This window comes from Parus major, chromosome 27 (assembly GCF_001522545.3).
Source record: "Parus major isolate Abel chromosome 27, Parus_major1.1, whole genome shotgun sequence".
Taxonomy (NCBI): Eukaryota; Metazoa; Chordata; class Aves; order Passeriformes; family Paridae; genus Parus; species Parus major.
The window spans coordinates 3,408,128-3,426,757 of record NC_031796.1 but is presented as its reverse complement, the minus strand read 5'-3'; the positions used below and the strand labels follow the sequence as shown (position 1 = coordinate 3,426,757).

At 56.1% G+C, this 18,630-nt stretch overlaps 1 protein-coding gene across 1 annotated transcript in view; it reads left to right on the top strand.

Annotated features, from left to right (window-relative positions):
* Nucleotides 1-18,630, top strand: part of SCN4A (sodium voltage-gated channel alpha subunit 4) — a 51,948-nt gene that overhangs the window by 13,896 nt on the left and 19,422 nt on the right. The window contains exons 2-15 of the mRNA XM_015651419.1: nt 4,843-5,141; nt 5,400-5,518; nt 6,446-6,535; nt 7,189-7,317; nt 7,416-7,507; nt 9,053-9,370; nt 11,034-11,097; nt 11,653-11,794; nt 12,543-12,755; nt 13,568-13,723; nt 13,945-14,068; nt 15,242-15,480; nt 17,321-17,494; nt 17,779-18,135. Of these exons, the coding sequence (XP_015506905.1) occupies nt 4,878-5,141; nt 5,400-5,518; nt 6,446-6,535; nt 7,189-7,317; nt 7,416-7,507; nt 9,053-9,370; nt 11,034-11,097; nt 11,653-11,794; nt 12,543-12,755; nt 13,568-13,723; nt 13,945-14,068; nt 15,242-15,480; nt 17,321-17,494; nt 17,779-18,135 (2,481 nt within the window). The 5' untranslated portion in view covers nt 4,843-4,877. The remainder of the gene's footprint in view (nt 1-4,842; nt 5,142-5,399; nt 5,519-6,445; nt 6,536-7,188; nt 7,318-7,415; nt 7,508-9,052; nt 9,371-11,033; nt 11,098-11,652; nt 11,795-12,542; nt 12,756-13,567; nt 13,724-13,944; nt 14,069-15,241; nt 15,481-17,320; nt 17,495-17,778; nt 18,136-18,630) is intronic.

Here is an 18,630-nt window from a genome sequence, read left to right as displayed (position 1 = left end):
GAAGGGGCTCTGAGCTCTCCCTGGAGCTTCTCCTCTCCAGGTGAACATTCCCAGCTCTCCCAGTCTGGCTCCAGAGGGGGTCCTGGTCTCCTCTGGCCTCACCCCACAGAATCCCTCCCCTCTCCTTCCCTGCTGCCCCGGGAAGGCAGCCCAGGACAGGACTGGGGGAAAGCTGCTCCTGGAGGAGCGGGGATGTGCAGGGGAGGGGGATGGTGTCCATGCAGAGCTGGGGACATCCCCGAGCTCCCAGAACTGAGCTGTGACAGCCCCAAACCGTGCGGGACCAGCTGGGCCCCTCTGCCCCACCCTGCCCCACATGATGGGGATGCAGAGGGAGGGCTTCTCCTGTGGGCATCAGCCCCGGGAGCCCTTGGGGTGGAGGTGGTGTCTGCGGGGGCTGTGGGAGGCACGGAGGGGATGCTGCAGGATTGTGCTGGGCTGCTTTGGGCTGGGCTGTGACAGGCTGTGAGTGCTGGGTGCTAACACAGCTCCGAGCAAGGCCAGCCCTGAGCCCGCTTGGCACCGTCTGTCCCCTCGCTGCCCTGGTCACACGAGTCCCTTGTCCCACACTAATCCCTGCCCAGGGCCCCGGGCCTGGCTCTGCTCTTCCTGCTGAGTGAAGCTCATTTACACCTGCTCGGGGCCGGGCCGGGTGTTTTCTCTCTTGGACTCGTGTCCCGGTTGGTCTCTGCGGGGTTTTTTTCGGGATGAGCCTTGCAGGGCAGCTTTACAGGTGAACTTCTCTTAGTTCAGGTCAGGGCTGCTCCTTGAGCTGCGTTTGGATGGTCTCATCCCACTGCTGCTCCTGATGTCTGTAGGATCTCCTGGGAGCAGCATCCACCCTTGGCACACCCCCAGTTGTGCCTGTCCCAATAACCCAGTCCTGAGTGTGGTGGGGGGAAACTGCATCACTCTGGGCTCTTTCTGTGAGCAACTCCAGGGCTGCAGATGCTCCCCCAGAGGACAGGAGACTGCAGGTTTGCAGGTGATCCCCCAGAACCTCCCTTAGGGAGGGAGAAGCTGGAGCCTGGGTCAGACAGGTGGGGGGACACCCCAAGCCCCTGTGTCCCCCAGGGCCAAGAATGTCCTCCCCTCTTTTCCTCGGCCCATGGGAGGTTATTTTCTGGGCAGAATGAAGTGCCTGGATGGGGTGACTTTTCCAGCAACCTCAGACAGGACCTGCCACCTTCTGTCCTGTTATACAGAACCTCTTACACATCCCTGGGAGCTCCCAGACCAGTCCTGTTATTTTGGTGCCTGATTCCTTTGTGTGCCCTCAGAGCAGCAAAAATATCAGTGGGAACTGAATTCTCTCCAAGTGCAGCCCAAGCACCCCTCAGCCAGGAGCTGCTCCCATCTCCCTGCTGGCAATTCCTGATGCAGGAACTGGGGGTTGAGATGTTCATCCAGGACATGCCATGGGCAGTGTCCCGAAGCTGCAGTTCTGTGTCACAGCAAACAGGACTCATGCAGCTTAGCTGGGTGGCCAACATTTAAGAAGCAAATAAATCAGTGCTCTGTAGAGACATTTTAAGTGATTGATTTCCCAGCAGGAAGGATGATGGGGCAGGGATCTTCCCTAATCAGGGACTCTTGGAGGACTCAGGTCCTGGAGAGCTGGGCCAGAGCCCCGAGGGAGCTCGTGGGTGATTTGTGCCCAGGGCAGCACCTGTCACTGGGCCTGAGCTGCCTTTACCTATGGAGGCGCAAAGAGTTTGATCTGGGTTATTTATAGGAGCTGCTAAAAATGTGCCAGGATGTGGCAGGGCAGGGGCAGGGGCTGCTCCTGTTCCCATGGCCCGGGACTGGTCCCTGGGTGGGATCCTTCACCTGGGCTGGGGGACCCGGCCGTGTCCCCCCCTTGTCCCGGCTGCACCGGGGTGGGACCGGCCCCACTGGGGACAGGGGGTGCTGGGCTGAGCCCCCACGGAGCCTGGGCTTGGCTTTGGTTCCGAATTCGGGCAGCAACCAGAGATGCTGGAGGCTTCCCTACTGTGGTGTGTGGGATGTGGACACGGGATTAGCCCTGCTCCTGCTCCCTGGAGCTATCCCATCTTCTCTGGGTGGCCCCAAAGGGCTCAGAGAAGGACCAGGAGCTGCAAAAGACACCAAAAAGCCACAAAGAATTCCCATGCCGGGGCAACACCCCCCTTTGAGCCTCTCAGTGTAACGCCAGGCAGCGCTGCCCGGTCCCAGCATCTCCCCGGGGCTGCCGGCCCCGCTCCATGGGCCGGGGAGCGGCTCGGTGGCTCCGGCCCAGCCGCAGGGACAGGGACACAGCCGGGGCTGCTCCCGCCGGGTCAGGAATGAGCAGAGTCATGGGGCTGCAGAAACCTGAGCCCGGCGCTGATCGCTGGTGGCAGCTGGAGGCAGAGCGGGGACAGCGCCCCCGGCCCGGGCTCCTCCCGACAGCTCGGCAAATGCCCATTTCCAGGGAAATCGCCCAGAGCAACGAGCTCCTCTGAGTCCTCAGAGCTGGCAGAGAGGTGGGAAGGTCCCCCGTGGATACTGTGGGTCCTGCTGGGTCATGGGTGTTGCTCCCCCGATGATCCCGATGGATCCGTTCCCAGCTGGAATCCTGTGGAATTGCTGTGATCCCCTGCACCAGCGCTTTCCCACTGGGATTTGGGGTGATAAAGCCAGACACAGCCCTGTGCTTTTTGGCTTTTTGGCTTTTCTGAGCCCCCTGTTATCCAGAGCTGCTCAAGGGGAGCAGGAAGTGGGTGTAATCCAGAGTAACTCCATCAGAAGCAGCACTGGCAGCACCTCTGCCCCTGCCTGGGCATTGTCCCCTCCCAGACACACCTGGGGCCCCAAATTCCCTTTTTGCTCACTTTGATGAGGTCCCACCTCTGGGGTCCATCCACGCCCTCCCTCCCCATGGGGCCCTGCTCTGGGCTCTGTTTTGCAGCAGTTGGGGCCACAGGTTGGGCTGGGGTCAGTCTCCACTTTGCAGTGATGTGACTCAGTTTGTGCCATTAAATAACCCCGTTCAGCAAGAACAAAACTCTCCCTAAAGCAGATGGAGTCAGAGAATCCTTCAGGTTGGAAAAGCCCTCAGAGATCCTCAAGCTCAACTGTTCCCCCAGCACTGCCAAGGCCACCACTGGCCCCTGGCCCCAAGTTCCACATCCCCATGGCTTTTAAACCCCTGCAGGGATGGGGACTCCACCACTGTCCTGGGCAGCCTGTTCCAAAGTCTGACCAACTTTTCCAATTTAAACCTCCCCCAGCACAGCCATTCCCTCTCCTCCTGTCCCTGTTCCCTGGGAGCAGAGCCCACCTCCCCGGCTGTCCCCTCCAGCCAGGGACTTGTGGAGAGACAGAAGGGCCCCCTGAGCCTCCTCTGCTCCTGCTGAGCTCTCCCCATCTCCATTTCCAGTCTCTTTTCCCACCAGGGCTGTAAATATCCAGTTTTCCCTAATCCCAAAAGGCTGAGGATTTGCAGCTCTCAGCACAGCAGGGCTGGGGCTGTAGGGAGTATTGATCCTGGAGGTTTTTTGGGGGCAGGTGCTTGGCAGCTTCACAGAAAGTTTGGGTTTGCCAGTGGGATGCTTGGTTTGGGAGGGTGAGGCACAGAGGCACAGCTGTCCCAGTATCCATGAAAAGCAGGGTTGAGTTTTATGGAATATTGGCTCATACCCCACACAGTATGGTAGTTATGGGGCATTATCAAGGCACAGGGGCTCAAAGCAAGAACCTCTGTGGTGTTGGGGGAGCCTCTGCCAGCATCTCCACTTCTCCCAGGGCATGGCAGACTCTTCCCACAGGTGCAGCCACTGCTCTCCTCCACACTTCCCTCTCTCCAACCCTTTTTGTGCAGCAGAACATCCTCACCTCTCCTAACCCACCCAACTTATTCCTTCTGGGAAGTCATCCTGATCCTTGTTACGTTCAAAAGTGCCATTACTACTTCACTTTTTGGCTCAGGATATGTCTTTAACACTTCCTGGGAGCAGAGCCACCCAGCAGTGCAGGTTCCTCGTGCTTCCCATGGCTGGGAGCTGTGCCAGGGGCACGGCCCTGCAGGGCCCAGCTCCTCTGGCTGAGGAACCTCTTGTTTAGGGCACCACAGGTCCCCTGCAGGAGCAAAGCTGTTGATACCCTGCCAAGGGGAGGCAGCTGGAGCGGGGCTGCTGCTTCCCAAGGTGTTTGGTTGTGTTGAAACACCGTGTTTGTGTTGTGGAATTGCGTGTCTGACACAGCCAGGTGGGTGACAGGGACACCAGGTGGTGACAGGGACACCAGGTGGTGACAGGGACACCAGGTGTCCCAGCCTCATGGTGCCTCCTGACTGGAGGCAGAATCACAGAATCACAGAATTAATGAATTGGAAAAGACCTTTGAGATCTTCAAGTCCAACCATGACCCAACACTCTCTTGTCACCCAGACCATGGCACTCAGGGCCACATCCAGCCTTTCCTTAAACATCTAGAGGGATGGTGACTGCAGCACCTCCCTGGACAGCCCCTTCCAATGCCCAATCTTTCTGGGAAAAAATTGATGTCCAGCCTAAACTTCCCCCGGTGCAGCTTAAGGCTGTGTCTCCTTGTCCCATCACTGTTCTTGGGAGCAGAGCCTGCCCCTCCTGTCAGGGAGTTGTGGAGAGCCAGGAGGTCCCATCTGAGCCTCCTCCAGACTGAGACTTCCCAGCCCTAAATGGGAATGGGGGTCTGGGAGGAGCAGGAACACAGGGGGTGCTGCGTGATCCACACATGATGACCTTCCCTGCGAGCTCAGTACTTCTGCCATAAACCCATTTGCTCAAACCCCACTGAGACCCTGCCACCAAATGTCCCCAAGATGTCCCCAGCTGGTATTTGAGCCAGTTGTCCCCTCAGGCTGGGCACGGGTGGCCCGGAAGCAGAATGAGAGGATGGCCGGCCTGCCGCACATCCCGGGCCCCGAAAACCTGCGCCCCTTCACCCCGGCCTCGCTGGCCGCCATCGAGCAGCGCATGGCCGAGGCCGAGGCGCTCCGGATAAAGCGGCAGCACGTGGAGATGCCCGAGGAAGAGGAGATCAAGCCCAGCAGTGACCTGGAAGCCGGCAAGAACCTGCCCCTCATCTATGGTGACCCACCCCTGGAGCTCATCGGGACCCCCCTGGAGGACCTGGACCCTTTCTACAAGGACAAGAAGGTGAGGGCCAGAGCTTTGCCCTAAGGTGTAAGTCCCAAGCAAAAGACCAAGCAGGGACCTCCTGTGCTTTCCACCATGCTTACCTGAGCCCATCCTGGTGATCCACCACCCCAGACTGCTGTGGTTGCTTCTCTTCCAAAGCAGAGAGGATGTCCAAGCCTTTGGAGCTCCAAACATGCAGAGGGATCTCCCCTCCCTTGGTCTGTGGTGTTTTGGGGGGTGCAGAAGGACTAACCAGCCCCTCTCTTTTCTCCACAGACGTTCATAGTCCTCAACAAGGGCAAGTCCATCTTCCGCTTCTCAGCCACCCCTGCCCTCTACATGCTGGGCCCCTTCCACCCCATCCGCAGAGGAGCCATCAAAGTCCTCATCCATTCATATCCTTGATCTCTGGGATGCTGCTCCATGGCCAGGTCAAACCCTGGTGCTCAGATCCAAACAGGACAGGGACAAGGGAAGGTGTTCATGATGGGGTGGTGAGGAAACTTCTGGGTCCCCAGCACAGCCAGGACCTGCTGTCCAGTGCTGTAGTCTGAGGAGTAGCACCTTGGTGGCACCGACAGCTCGCTCTTGGTTGGAGAAGGGAGGAATCAGTTTGGATGGAGAAGGGAAGAAGCTCAAGGGGTGAAGCTTCCTAGGGAGAGGCTGAAGGGGTTTGAGGTTGGGGCAGACTTGGAAAGGAAGGGAAATGCTCATGGGTCAGGGGATCTGGTCCCACTGGGAGGTGGGTGAGCAGGGGAGCTCCAAGGAGGCTTTGGGAGAGGGAAGCAGAGGAATCAGGACAGAGAAGGAAAGGCATGAAAGGAGCCCAAGAGCATGAGGGACACTGCAGGGTGGGTGGAAATGATCCCAGCAGAGCTCTGGAAAAAGTGGGGATTCATGGCCATGAGGGAGGAGGAAAAGAGGGAGGTTTTGTGGCAGAGGGGTCGGGGTCTAAGCCTAAGAGTTAGAGCTTTCTAGAAAGGGGCTGAAGGTTTTTGAGGTCTGGAGCGACTGTGAAAGGAAGGGAAAGCTGTACCCCAAGGGGATGGAGAGGAAGGAGCACAGGGGGTGGAATGGGAGGCAGAACAAGCACCACAGAGCTGGGAAGGGGAGCAGAAAGGAAGGGAAGGGGCTGGGCCCCTGCATGGGAACAAAGAGGGAAGGAGGAACTTGGGAGCACGGGACTGAGGTAGGAGGAGCAGGGCAGGGTGAGAGACCAAGGTGGCAGCCAGGACAAGAGGAACAGGAACACTTGGCTTCCTGACCATGGGAAGGGGGGATCCAGGCACCACCCAGAGCATTTGTCCTTGACCAGGTTTTAAATTATTCAGCATGTTCATCATGATCACCATTTTAACCAACTGTGTGTTTATGACAATGAGCAACCCCCCAGCGTGGTCCAAGAACGTGGAGTGAGTCCTGAGACCTCCCCCAGCCACGAGGACAGCCCAGCTTGGCAATGTCCCTCAGGAGGGACAAGACCAAGGCTGGGATAGGGGGGTGGGGATCTAGGCACCCTTCAGAGCAGAAGTGTCACTGGGAGGTGCTGGTGGCCCTCAGAAGGGATATCCACACTCTCCACTCTGCATAGGGCATTGAAGAGTGAGAACGTTTCAGAGCTGCCCAAAATCAGGTGGGGTCCCCATGTCTGGAGAGCCCTGAGGAGTAAGTTGGGCTGGGCTGGGCTGGGCTGGGCTGGGTCAGCACTGTCAGTCTGGAGAGGCTGAGCTGATCCACCTGTCCAGGGACCATGGACAACTCAGGGGAGAGAGGAAATCCAGCATTTTCTGCTGTGGTTCTGCACAGTCAGGTCTCAGCAGGGCTTTACAGAGAGCATGGGGGTGGTGGGACATCAGCAGGGACAGAGGTGTTGCAGAATGGTCACCACAGGGATTGGTACCTCGAGATGTCCCAACCCACCTTACAAGGTGAAGTGAAAATCTCTCCTAGTGTTGAAGCACCCCAAAAACCCATCAGCCCCCAAACTCAAGGTATTTCCTCTGGGAGGGGTGGACAAAACCTTAGACCTGGGCAGGTGTCTCCTGAGTGATCAGTCCTGTTTCAGATATGCCTTCACTGGGATCTACACCTTCGAGTCTCTCATCAAGATCCTGTCAAGAGGCTTCTGCATCGATGACTTCACATTCCTGCGAGACCCGTGGAACTGGCTGGACTTCATGGTCATCTCCATGGCGTGAGTCCGGTGGGATGGGGAGGACAGGAGGGAAATTTGGAGGAATGAGGAGTATTCCGGGCAGAGCCCCTGGAGCTCTTCCCTCTCCTGTCCCACAGCTACATTACTGAGTTCGTGGACCTGGGGAACATCTCCGCTCTCAGGACCTTCCGTGTCCTCCGTGCCTTGAAAACCATCACAGTGATACCAGGTGGGAATTAGAGAATTGGCCTCCCCTCTGTGCCTTCCCTGAGCTCAGGTTCCCAGCAATTCCTGGTTCTTTTGGCAGCTCTAAGAGAAAACAGAGGAAATGAGGTATTTGATAAATTTTCCACGTAATTTGGCTTTTGGGTCAGGTGCTGCTGATTTTACATCTTGAAATCAGCTGCACTCATCAGGTTGTTTGGCAGCCCCTGAAGAGGCAGATGTGATGTTTTTAAGGCTCCTTGGAGATGAATTAAGGGAATTTGTGCTCCCAATGGATTTATGGGTTTGACAAACCAAATCTCTCTGTTTTGTGCCCACTGTTGGCTGTTCTGGTGCTGAGGCTGAGATATTTAACAGGTATTGCTTTAACATCACCCGAAACATCCAAACTCGTGTGAGGAGCACCTTACCAAATCCGTCTGATTGCTGATTTCCAAATTTGATACCATTTCAACACTGTGCTTTCAACACCTGGTGCAAGCACACAGAAATCTGAAGCATGAGATTAAACTGAAAATGAAAATTCTTTGTGGTGAATAAATCCTTGTGGTGCCCCTGCAGGCTCCAGATCGTGAGGGTTCACATTTGAGTGGTTTTTTTCTTCATCAAACAGGCTAAAAATTGCATTGAGCAAAATGTAAACTTCTGCTTCTTTCTGGAATGACATCCCCAAGGGCTCTGCAGAAATAGCAATGGCAAAAATAAGCTGGTTTAGAACATCTGACCTTGGTCAGGCCCTTGGAGAACAGGATTTTACCTAAATAGTTTGGGGAACAAGGAGCTGGCAGGAGGACAGGGCTAAAAATCATTTCCTTGGGGAATTTTTTCCATGTGAGAAAGCTCTGGGCTCAGAGAAGCTCTAAAGATGAACATTGGGATGTCCCAGCATTGCCCATCATCCATGCAGACCTTGGCTGATAGGAACTCCATCCTCCATGGAAAAGTCCCACTGAGGATCTGTGGATGAGCCTCCTCTGGGGAGGGAACAGTGATGTTGGGGGGAGAGATGGGTTAATCCAGATGCAGATGTCACTTTGCCACCTTCACTCGGGCACACTTGGGATTTTCCAGCTTGAAGGGATCAGGATGAGGGGTCTGGCTGGGCTCTCAACCACCCAGGGACAGCAGTTAGACCCAGAGGCTTTCCTGGAACTGGGAAAGGTACACAGGGTCATCCAGCTGGGGCAGCAAAGAGCTTCTCCATGTTCCACTCTAAAGTGCTTCACTCCAGTGGTTTGGCACAAAAAATGCCAGATTGTGGCATTTAGGGCAAAAAGAAAATCCAAAAGAATTGATGGCTTCCAGACTGGGATGGGCTTTGGTCTGGATACCCCAAGGCTGGGATGGGGAAGTCACCAGCACCAACCCAAAGGTGACAGTTCTGGGGGGCCCAGCCGTGTGTGGGGACAGAGCTGGGATGTGATCTTTGGGACCTGAACTCGGTGGTGACACACGTCCCCACCAAAGCCAGCACCTTTTGGGGACACCACAGCCTGCTCCCCACAATTAACAAACCAGCAACCAGCTTAGTGGTGGTGCCTCCCCCCAGGGCTGAAGACGATCGTGGGGGCTCTGATCCAGTCGGTGAAGAAGCTCTCGGACGTGATGATCCTCACGGTTTTCTGCCTGAGTGTCTTCGCCCTCATCGGCCTCCAGCTCTTCATGGGGAACCTCCGGCAGAAGTGTGTGCGGTGGCCTCCCCACAACAGCACCTTCCTGGAGGATTTGGGGCTGGACAACGACACCTTGGTCAACTCAACCTTCTATGACTTCATGGATGACTTCACTGGGAACTTCACCGGGAACTTCACCGGGAACTTCACCAGTAACAGCACCTTTGACTTCGAGGCCTACATCAGCGATGAAGGTAAAGCTCCTGCAGCCCCTTCTCCTCTGAGCCCTGACCCTGGTTTGCTCCTCAGTTTTCTGCTCCTGTTGGCCACTCCAAGGCTTGCTCACATGGATCTTCCTGCCAAGGCTGGTGGGTGGAACAGGCTGTGCACCCTCACAGAAGGGACAGATGAGATCAAACTCCCCTAGACAGGGAAAATGAGGTCCACCTGGGCAAGCTAAGCTCTTCCAGGAAGGTTTCACAACAGGAAGGTTTGGATGGACCAGTGTCTCCATCTCTCTCATTTGATGGTCAGGGCCAATGTCCCATCAGGGTGGTTACAGCAGGGAGACCAAACCCTTGAGGAGCAGGTGGAACTTTGGGTGGAAAACCAGAGGAAAAGATGCAGGAATGACATTTTTAACCCACTTTTCACTATCTGGATCCTTCCCCAGGTACCACAGTCCCCAATGAATCCTTTCTGCAACATCACAAAAGCCTCAGGAGGGGAGGGAGGAAGGGAGGCGTTGGGACAAAACACAAGTCCTCAGGAAGGTCTAAGGCGCTCCTTTCCTACCCCTTCGTTGAAAATTTTGCCCAAAGCGTGGTGGGTTTTTAGTTTGTTCTTCAGTTTTGAGTTTTTTAAACTCCATGAAAATGTTAAACCTCAGCAAATCTGCCTGGTAGAGCTTCAGGGTGGCAGGGTGCCCCACAGGGATGCTCCACATCTCATTCAGGACACTCAGCAGAGCTCAGAAGGCTGGGCTGGGTCTCAGCTGAACTCCTTTGGCCCTACAATCAGCTCTGGCATTCATTACGGGAAGGTGTTGGTAGGGGACAAGTTCAGTCCAAAGGATCTGATGAGCTCCATGCCAAGAGCTGCCACCCAAGGCCATGAGTGCAGCAGAGCAGCTGCTGGGGCCAGGCCAGAAACCTGGAATTGCACAAACAGGATATTTCCTCCCACACAGAGAAGCCTCATGGCAAGGAGGCAGGCAGAGCCAGGGAGGATTCAGGAAGCTCCACAAGTCCTGGGAGGGCTGTGCTGGGTGATGTTCGGGATTGGATCCAGCTGCCCTCTGCCATACCCAAGTCTGGGGTCTGCAGGTGCTCCTCTGTGGCCCTGGGGCAGGTGACCTGTGGTGGCACTGCTTGGCAGCTCCTGTGGCTCTGGGTCTGTGCTGGAGCCGTAAGGAAAAGCTTTACGGACCCCTGGTCTGTGAGCAGGGTTGGGGGTGTTCCCACCAGCAATGGGAGCAGCAGCAGAAGGTGTAGCCATGGAGCAGGAGCAGTTTCCCCAGGTTTTTCTGGGACTCCTGCAGTGCCCCATGTTTGGTGCTTCCTGCAAATGCCCCGATTTCCCAGGAAAACAGGCCAGCCCTGATCCTTTGACCTCATGTTAACCCATTTTCCAGATGGCCTGGCCCTGGCCAGATTCAGAGCTGTTTCCATGCTTGGGAGGAACCTGGTTGGATTGATGAAACAATCCCAGGAACTCCCTGAGACAGGGCTGAGACAAACAACAAAGTCAAGAGGGAGTAGATACCCATGTGCCTGACACTGGGAGTCAGCAAATTCCCCTGGGATTGTCAAGGAATTTTCCTGACAGCAAGTTGCACCCAAGAGTTTGAAAATCGATGTTTGTGCTTATTCATTTATTTATTTATTTTTATTCCTTGCTCTTTCCCCACCTGCAAAGCCAATTACTACTTCCTGGAGGGAGCCCTTGATGCCCTGCTCTGTGGGAACAGCAGCGACGCTGGGTGAGTGACACCCTCTCCTCTGGATCGCTGGGAGGGGACAGGGAGCTGGCACAGCTCGTGGGACCCCTGATGCTTGGGATGGGACAGGGTGGGAGCTGGGAATGTGGCTCTGCAGGGGAGCAGTCCAGGAATCCCAATGGATCAGCTTGGGGACCATCCTGAGGGTATCAGTTGGATCATCCCAATGGTATCAGAGGGGGTATTGATCCAGGCATCCCAAGTGTAGCAGCTTTGGGGCTATCAGCTGGAGCATCCTGAGGTATCGGCTTGAGGGGGGATCAGTCTGAGCATCCCAGTGGTACCAGCTCCAGGGTATCAGTCTGGCCATCACAACACTATCAACGTTAGGTGGAGTCAGTTCAGGCATCCCAAATTTATCAGCTCGAGGGGTCTCAGTCCGAGCATCCTGCCTGTATCAGTTTTGGGGGGATCAGGTGGTACCAGTCCAGACACCTCCTGTCTCATCCTGGAGGGGAGGGTCCCCCGCTGCACCCCCTCTCTGTAGGGGTGGGTTTGGCTGTGTGCCAGGGTCTCATCCCTGCTGCCCCCCGGCAGGAAGTGCCCCGAGGGCTACGAGTGCATGAAGGCCGGCAGGAACCCCAACTATGGCTACACCAGCTACGACACCTTCAGCTGGGCCTTCCTGGCCCTCTTCCGCCTCATGACCCAGGACTACTGGGAGAACCTCTTCCAGCTGGTAGGCACCGCCCCTCCATCCCTGTGCAGGTGTTCCTCTTCTTTCCCTGCTGCCCCTGAGGTGAAGGCACTGACTGGAAGCCTCTGGGTCCTTTTCCTGTGTTTTGTGGATCCAGCCAGGATCAGTGGAGATGGGGATGGTGCCATTTACTGCTTCTCTACCATGGGAGTGCAGTGCATTTCCCACAGTGCTGTCAGCTCTACCATGGAAGTCAGGGATTGATAAGATTCTCCAGAGCATCTCTGGTTCGAGCTGAGGGACAGGATGAGGAGGAGAAGCCATGTCACTTGTCCCCTCATTGAGTTGTCCTCTAGGAGGACACCACAAAACCCCAGCTGACCCTGGCTCCAGAGGCTGGCCAGGTAAAAGGGATCCTACACCTAAAGCTACCCCTGTCCTCTGGAAAGGTTTGCCCAGATGATGATCAGAGTCAGAAAAGGACCGTGTTGGCCTGGAGGTGAGACCTGAGAAGGTGGGGGCTGAGCAAAGCGGGTCAGTGATGGAATACTGGTCCCACTTCCATCGCTCCTAGCCCTTGGGAACCTTGGGAACCAAGGCTTCCCTCTGCCTCCCACCAGTCCCAACACAGTGCCTGGGCCTGCAGGAAGGTCCACTGGGCAATGACCAACCCTTGGAGAAGACAGGAGCAAAATGTTTCCCTCTTACCACAAGCAGGAGGGTGTCCCAGGGCAGCACCAGGAGCGTCACCAAAGGGACATTGTGACATCCCTGCCACCTCTTCCCACAGACACTGCGGGCAGCAGGGAAAACCTACATGATCTTTTTTGTGGTGATCATCTTCCTGGGCTCCTTCTACCTCATCAACCTCATCCTGGCCGTGGTGGCCATGGCTTATGCTGAGCAGAACGATGCCACCATGCTGGAGGAGCAGCAGAAGGAGGAGGAATTCCAGCAGCTCATGGAGCAGCTGAAGAAGCAGCAAGAGGAGCAGGAAAGGCTGGTGAGTGGGAAGAGTGGAGGTCAAAATGAGGGGACTTGGGAATAGGGAGAAGAAATGGAGACAGCAAGCATGGTGTAAAATCCAAAGAAAAACTCCATTTGGTCCATAGGAAATAGAAAATGAAGTGACTATTTTGGGCATCACATCTGAATCAAAAAACTGCTGCTATCATGGGTGGAGACAAAAAAGGCTGAAAAGATCAAATTTCCACATCCAAACCCCAGCCCAGGGTGCAGAGAGGCAGCAGAGAGGGGCAGCACAGGGGTGAGGTGTTGTTTGAGAGGTGGAGGAGGCAAGGGACATAAAAGGGCTCAGAAGTTCCAGTTGATCTGCAGCACATCAGGAATCCTGGCAGGAGCCCAGCTCGGTGTCAGCAGGGCACAAAGGAGGCCCTGGGAAGATGGGGAAGCTGCAGCACAGCTCGGTGTGTCAGCAAACCCTTGGCTTTGGAGACACAACAAAGGGCTCAAGACACCTCACCAGTGAGATCCTGGTGTCCTATGGGAGCCAAGGAAACCTGGAATGGTGGAAGTGCCCATGCTCATTGCAGGAGGCTGGGAACTTGAAATTTTAATAGCACTTTTGGAAAGAAAAAGGCAAAAAACAAAAAGCATTAAAAAGAAACCAAACCAAAAAACAAAAAACAAACAAAAAACCAAAACAAAACACCTCCCACTACCCTAGGTTGCTCCAAGCCTCATCCATCCACCACTTCAGGCATGGAAGGAATTTTCCCACCCCTGGAGCCCTCAGCCAGCGTGGGATGTCCCCACGGCTGTGGACACACGGGTGACAGGGATGGGGTTGTGCAGTTGCAGGAACGCGGATCCAGCAGCGATTCCCTGGCCAGCAGCGTGGCCGGGAAGGGGCACGACTCAGACCTCAACAGTGACCAGGACAAGGCCAAGGACTGCAACGGGCAGGTGGTGCCCAAGATCACCCTGCAGAGATCCGACACCGTGATTGATGTAGGTGCCAGCTCTGTCCCTGCCATCCCTGAGGGTGCCCACCCTGACCAACCTCCTGAGGGGACAGCCTTGTGCCCACCTCGCTATGGGTTGGGTCCTACGAGCCTTTTTGGGGTCCCCACCTTGCACTCAGAGGTCTCTCCAGACCATTCCCTGTCTTCTGCCTGCTCTGTCTTTCAGAGCATGGAATAACTCTGCATCCCTCCCTCCTCTCCTGCCAGTTCAACCCCACCTATGAGCCGGAGAAGCCGGATCTCAACCACCTCACTGTGGGCAACCAAGATGGGCCAGGGCTGGAGAAGAGGGTGGGAAGTGCCATCAGTGTCATCTCCAATGCTGTGGAAGGTATGTCCCGCTGGGTGAGGGTCCTGGTCAGTGCTGGAGGGCCTGGGTTGGTGGCAGTGGCTGTCCCAAATTCCCAGCCCCACACAAGGGATGACTCCAGCCCTGGGATTTCCTTATTGGGTCAGTGATGCTCAAACCAGACTTTTCAACCCAGCTCCCTGGGATGATGCCTGGAGGCAATAATCCAATGTCTCACACAAATTAATGGGATTGCAGGTGATTAGAGGAGTCTCCAGAGCCAACTGGGAACTGCTGAGCAGCTTCCCAGGAGCTGCTATGTCAGCTTCAGCAAAAAGCACCATGAACTCAGCAGTTCATGTCCCCTGTCCCCCCCAAGAATGGGCTGAAATTTTAATAGCCCTCTGGCTATTAAAACCCTCTGGCTGGCCCAGAGCAGTCCCCTTGGATGTTGTGGGGATCTCAGGGGGGCAGGGACACCTCAAATCCTGCCCAGGGGCTGGGAACAGGAGGGAGCAGGAGCTCTGCCCATGCCCAGGCAGTTCCCTGGCTCATCTGCCTTTCCATCCCTCTCCAGTTTGGAGGGCCAGGTCTGCATCATCCCTGCCTGGGCAGGGGAAGGCTCCTCCTTTTAGACCCCATATTTCTTGGATGCCACAATAAAAACAAGATCTAAAGCTTTTAGAAAGTGTCCAAAGGAGGGCTAAGAAGATGATGAAGGATCTGGAGGAGCTGCATGAGGAGTGGCTGAGGTCACTTGGTTTGTTCAGCTGGAGAAGAGGAGACTGAGGTCAGACCTCAGCTCCTCCCCAGGGGCAGCTCCAATCTCTGCTCCCTGTGACCAAGGACAGGACCCAGGGAACGGCTGGAGCTGGGCCAGGGGGGTTTGGTTGGATCTCAGGGAAGGTTCTTCCCCCAGAGGTGCTGGCACTGCCCAGGCTCCCCAGGGAATGGTCCTGAGGCTGCCAGAGCTCCAGGAGAGCTTGGACAGAGCTCCAGGGATGAACCGTGGGGATTGTTGGGGGGTCTGTGCAGGGCCAGGGGCTGTATCAGTCATCCCTGTGGGTGTCTTCCAGCTCAGGATATTCCATGATATTAAAAGCATAGATGATCCAGAGCTGGTCCAGGACCTGAGGAGAACTTCTCCTGAAGGTCATCACTTGCCCACCCAGGTGAGGACAAGATAATCCCACACTTTTCCTTTCCCACCTTCAGAACTGGAAGAAGCTCACCAGAAATGCCCACCCTGGTGGTACAAATTTGCCCACACATTCCTGATCTGGAATTGCTGCCTCCCGTGGGTGAAGCTGAAGGAGTTTGTCAAGCTGGTGGTTATGGACCCCTTTGTGGACCTGGGCATCACCATCTGCATCGTGCTCAACACTCTCTTCATGGCCATGGAGCACTACCCCATGACGGAGGAGTTTGAGAATGTGCTGACCGTGGGGAACCTGGTAGGCAGCTCCATCCCTCCCCCTCAAGCCCCATCCTGCAGGGCAGATCCCCTCTGTGTCTGTGTGAAACATCCCAGCTGCTGGCAAAGCACTGCAGGGCTCTGTCCACAGCATCCCTGCTCAGGCCTGGGATCCAGGATGGCCCAGACCACGGGCACTGATGTGGGATTGGGATCCAGCATTCCCTGCTCCCCTCCTGCTGCAATCCCTGCTCAGCTTGGTGCATCCTGAGCCACCCTGCTGCCAGCCCTGGGTGACACCACATGTCCCTGAAAAGCTGGGTGGCCATGGAGCAGAGCAGAGGGTGTTCCAGACTGTGGGAACAAACAGGTCCCCACTGAGCAGGAAGCAACAATGCAGCATTAAAATTAGTAATAATCAGGGATTTGCCCAGTGGAATCACTGCAAATCTCGGCTCTCCTGGTTTTATAGGTGCATTTAGGGGCTGCTCCTGCTTGGAGCTGGTGACAAATGGCTCTGAGCTGGATGGATCTGCTGGTGGGACAGGGCCAGGAGCCCCTGGCAGCGGTGGGAAATGCACGAAGGATTGGGAGAGCTGCCATCTCCTCTTTGTCCTGCTCCAGCACTGCTGGGGCCTGTGGCAGCGCAGCCCTGGAGTGACAGATGCCACTGTCACTGATGGGACTGGCTCTGGTTTCCTTCAGGAAATACAAGGGGATTATTAATGGGCCGCTGCTCAAGGCACGGCCGGGCTGAGGCGGCTCCAGCCCTTCCTTGGAGCCAGGAGCGGATTCTGGCTGCGGGTGCAGCCCCGGGGGGATGATCTGCTGGGGAAGGGCCAGGCGGGGGTGGGAGCAGGTGGAGGAGATCCCACTGAGCCAGGGATCCCCCCAATCCCCTGCTGTGCCCGAGGTGGGAGCTGCAGCGTTAAAGGAAAGGCATCAGCTGGGAGGAGCAGGACAGGGGATGTTTGTGGGCTGCCATGTGGGGATCATCCCCTGGATACTGGAGCAGGAACAGGACAGGGGATGTTTGTATGCTGCCATGCTGGGGACATGTGGGACAATCTCCTGGGATACTGGACAAGGGATGTTTGTGGCCTGCTGTGCAAAGGACATGTGGGGACAATCTGCTGGGATGCAGTTGCAGCAGCAGGACAGGAACATTTGTGGGCTGGCATGCTGGGGACATGTGGGGACAATCCCCTGGGATACTGAAGCAGGACAGGGGACATTTGTGGGCTGGCTTGCAAGGGATGTGTGGGGATAACCCCTGGGAAGCAGAACAGCAGCCTCCCTGCTGCTCCTCCCTGCTGCTCCTCCCTGCTGCTCCTCCTTGCCCAGTGAGGGACAGACCTGTCCCAACACCATCCCCAGCCAGGGCAGATCTGTCACCAGGCCCTCTGCACGTGCTGTGCTATGGAATTGCAGCAGGGATGTCGATTGTCACCTCGCTGAGCCCTCTCTGCAGTGACACAATACTGCAGGTGCTGTTGTGGGCCCAGGAGAGGAGCAATGTGTAAAATCCAGCTCAGATGTCACAGGGCTCAGGGAGGTGCAGGGGCATCCCAGTGGCAGCCCAGTTCCCAGCGCTGGGCATCCGTGATTTCCCAGTCATTCCAAAGGCGTCTCTTTGCCAAGGAGATTTTATTTTTAATTTGCAGCCTCTGTGTCCCTCCAGAGGAATCAGTCACCAGTATTCCCAGTCTGGCTTCACCAGCCACACTGGGCAGCATCTGGGGAGCTCGTTTCCAACTGGGACAGGCCCCAATGGGGTAAAATGCTTTGGGAATACACCAAAAAAGAGGGATGCTGCCCACCCCAGCCCACAGCTCAGCACCGGTTTATGAACAAGTGATCAAAGGCACTGCTTCCCACAGGTCTTCACAGGGATCTTCACGGCAGAGATGGTCCTGAAACTCATTGCTCTGGATCCCTATGAGTATTTCCAGCAGGGCTGGAACATCTTCGACAGCTTCATTGTCACTCTGAGCCTGGTGGAGCTGGGCTTGGCCAACGTGCAAGGGCTCTCCGTGCTCCGCTCCTTCCGCCTGGTACGTGCCAGGGGACACCTGGGAGGTGACAGGGACACGGTGGAGATGGCTTGTTCAGCCTCACTCATGGCTCAGCTTGGGAGGGACCAGCTTGGCCCCTGTTAAAGATAAGACTGAGCCAAGTTAAATATTCAGGGAAGCCGGAGTCAGAGCAGTTGGGGGTTTAACCCCTCCTGCCATGATCAAACGGCCCCAGGAGGGTCAAATGGCAGTGTCACAGCCTTGCTGGCACCTTGTGGCAACGACACCCCCAGCCACCTCCCTTCTCTCCTTGCCCCCCACAGCTGAGGGTTTTCAAGCTGGCCAAGTCCTGGCCCACCCTCAACATGCTCATCAAGATCATCGGCAACTCCGTGGGCGCCCTGGGCAACCTCACTCTGGTTCTGGCCATCATCGTCTTCATCTTCGCCGTGGTGGGGATGCAGCTCTTCGGCAAGAGCTACATCGAGTGCGTGTGCAAGATCTCTGTGGACTGCACCCTGCCCCGCTGGCACATGAACGACTTCTTCCACTCCTTCCTCATCGTCTTCCGCATCCTCTGCGGGGAGTGGATCGAGACCATGTGGGACTGCATGGAGGTGGCCGGCCAGACCATGTGCCTCATCGTCTTCATGATGGTCATGGTCATCGGGAACCTCGTGGTGAGCCTGGGGGCTGGGGACACCCTCACTGGGGCAGGGACAGAGGGGGCATGGGGACATCTCTGTCCAGCTCAGCTCTTCCACAGGGCTGTGCCCGTGCACAGGGTCTGGTTGGAGCTGCGGGGAGTGCAGGGATTCTCCTCCCTGCCCAGGCTCTTGGGATGGGCTGTGCCAGCTCTGTGTGAGAGGGAGAAATGATTCCTGAGAGACCTCCAGCTGAAATCAGACCAGGAACTGGGGGAAACTGAGGCACAGAAACCACAAATGGGCTTTAGGCAGAGGCAAGAGCAACTCTGGGATAAAAAAGCGCTCAGCTTCAAGCTGTCCTGTCTTCTCCACTTGGCTTTCCAAGCTTTCCTGCCCCATTTCCCACTCTCTTGATGAGGGATGGGGGCAGAGCTCCATCCATCATCCATCCATCATCCATCATCCATCCATCATCCATCCATCATCCATCATCCATCATCCATCCATCATCCATCCATCATCCATCAA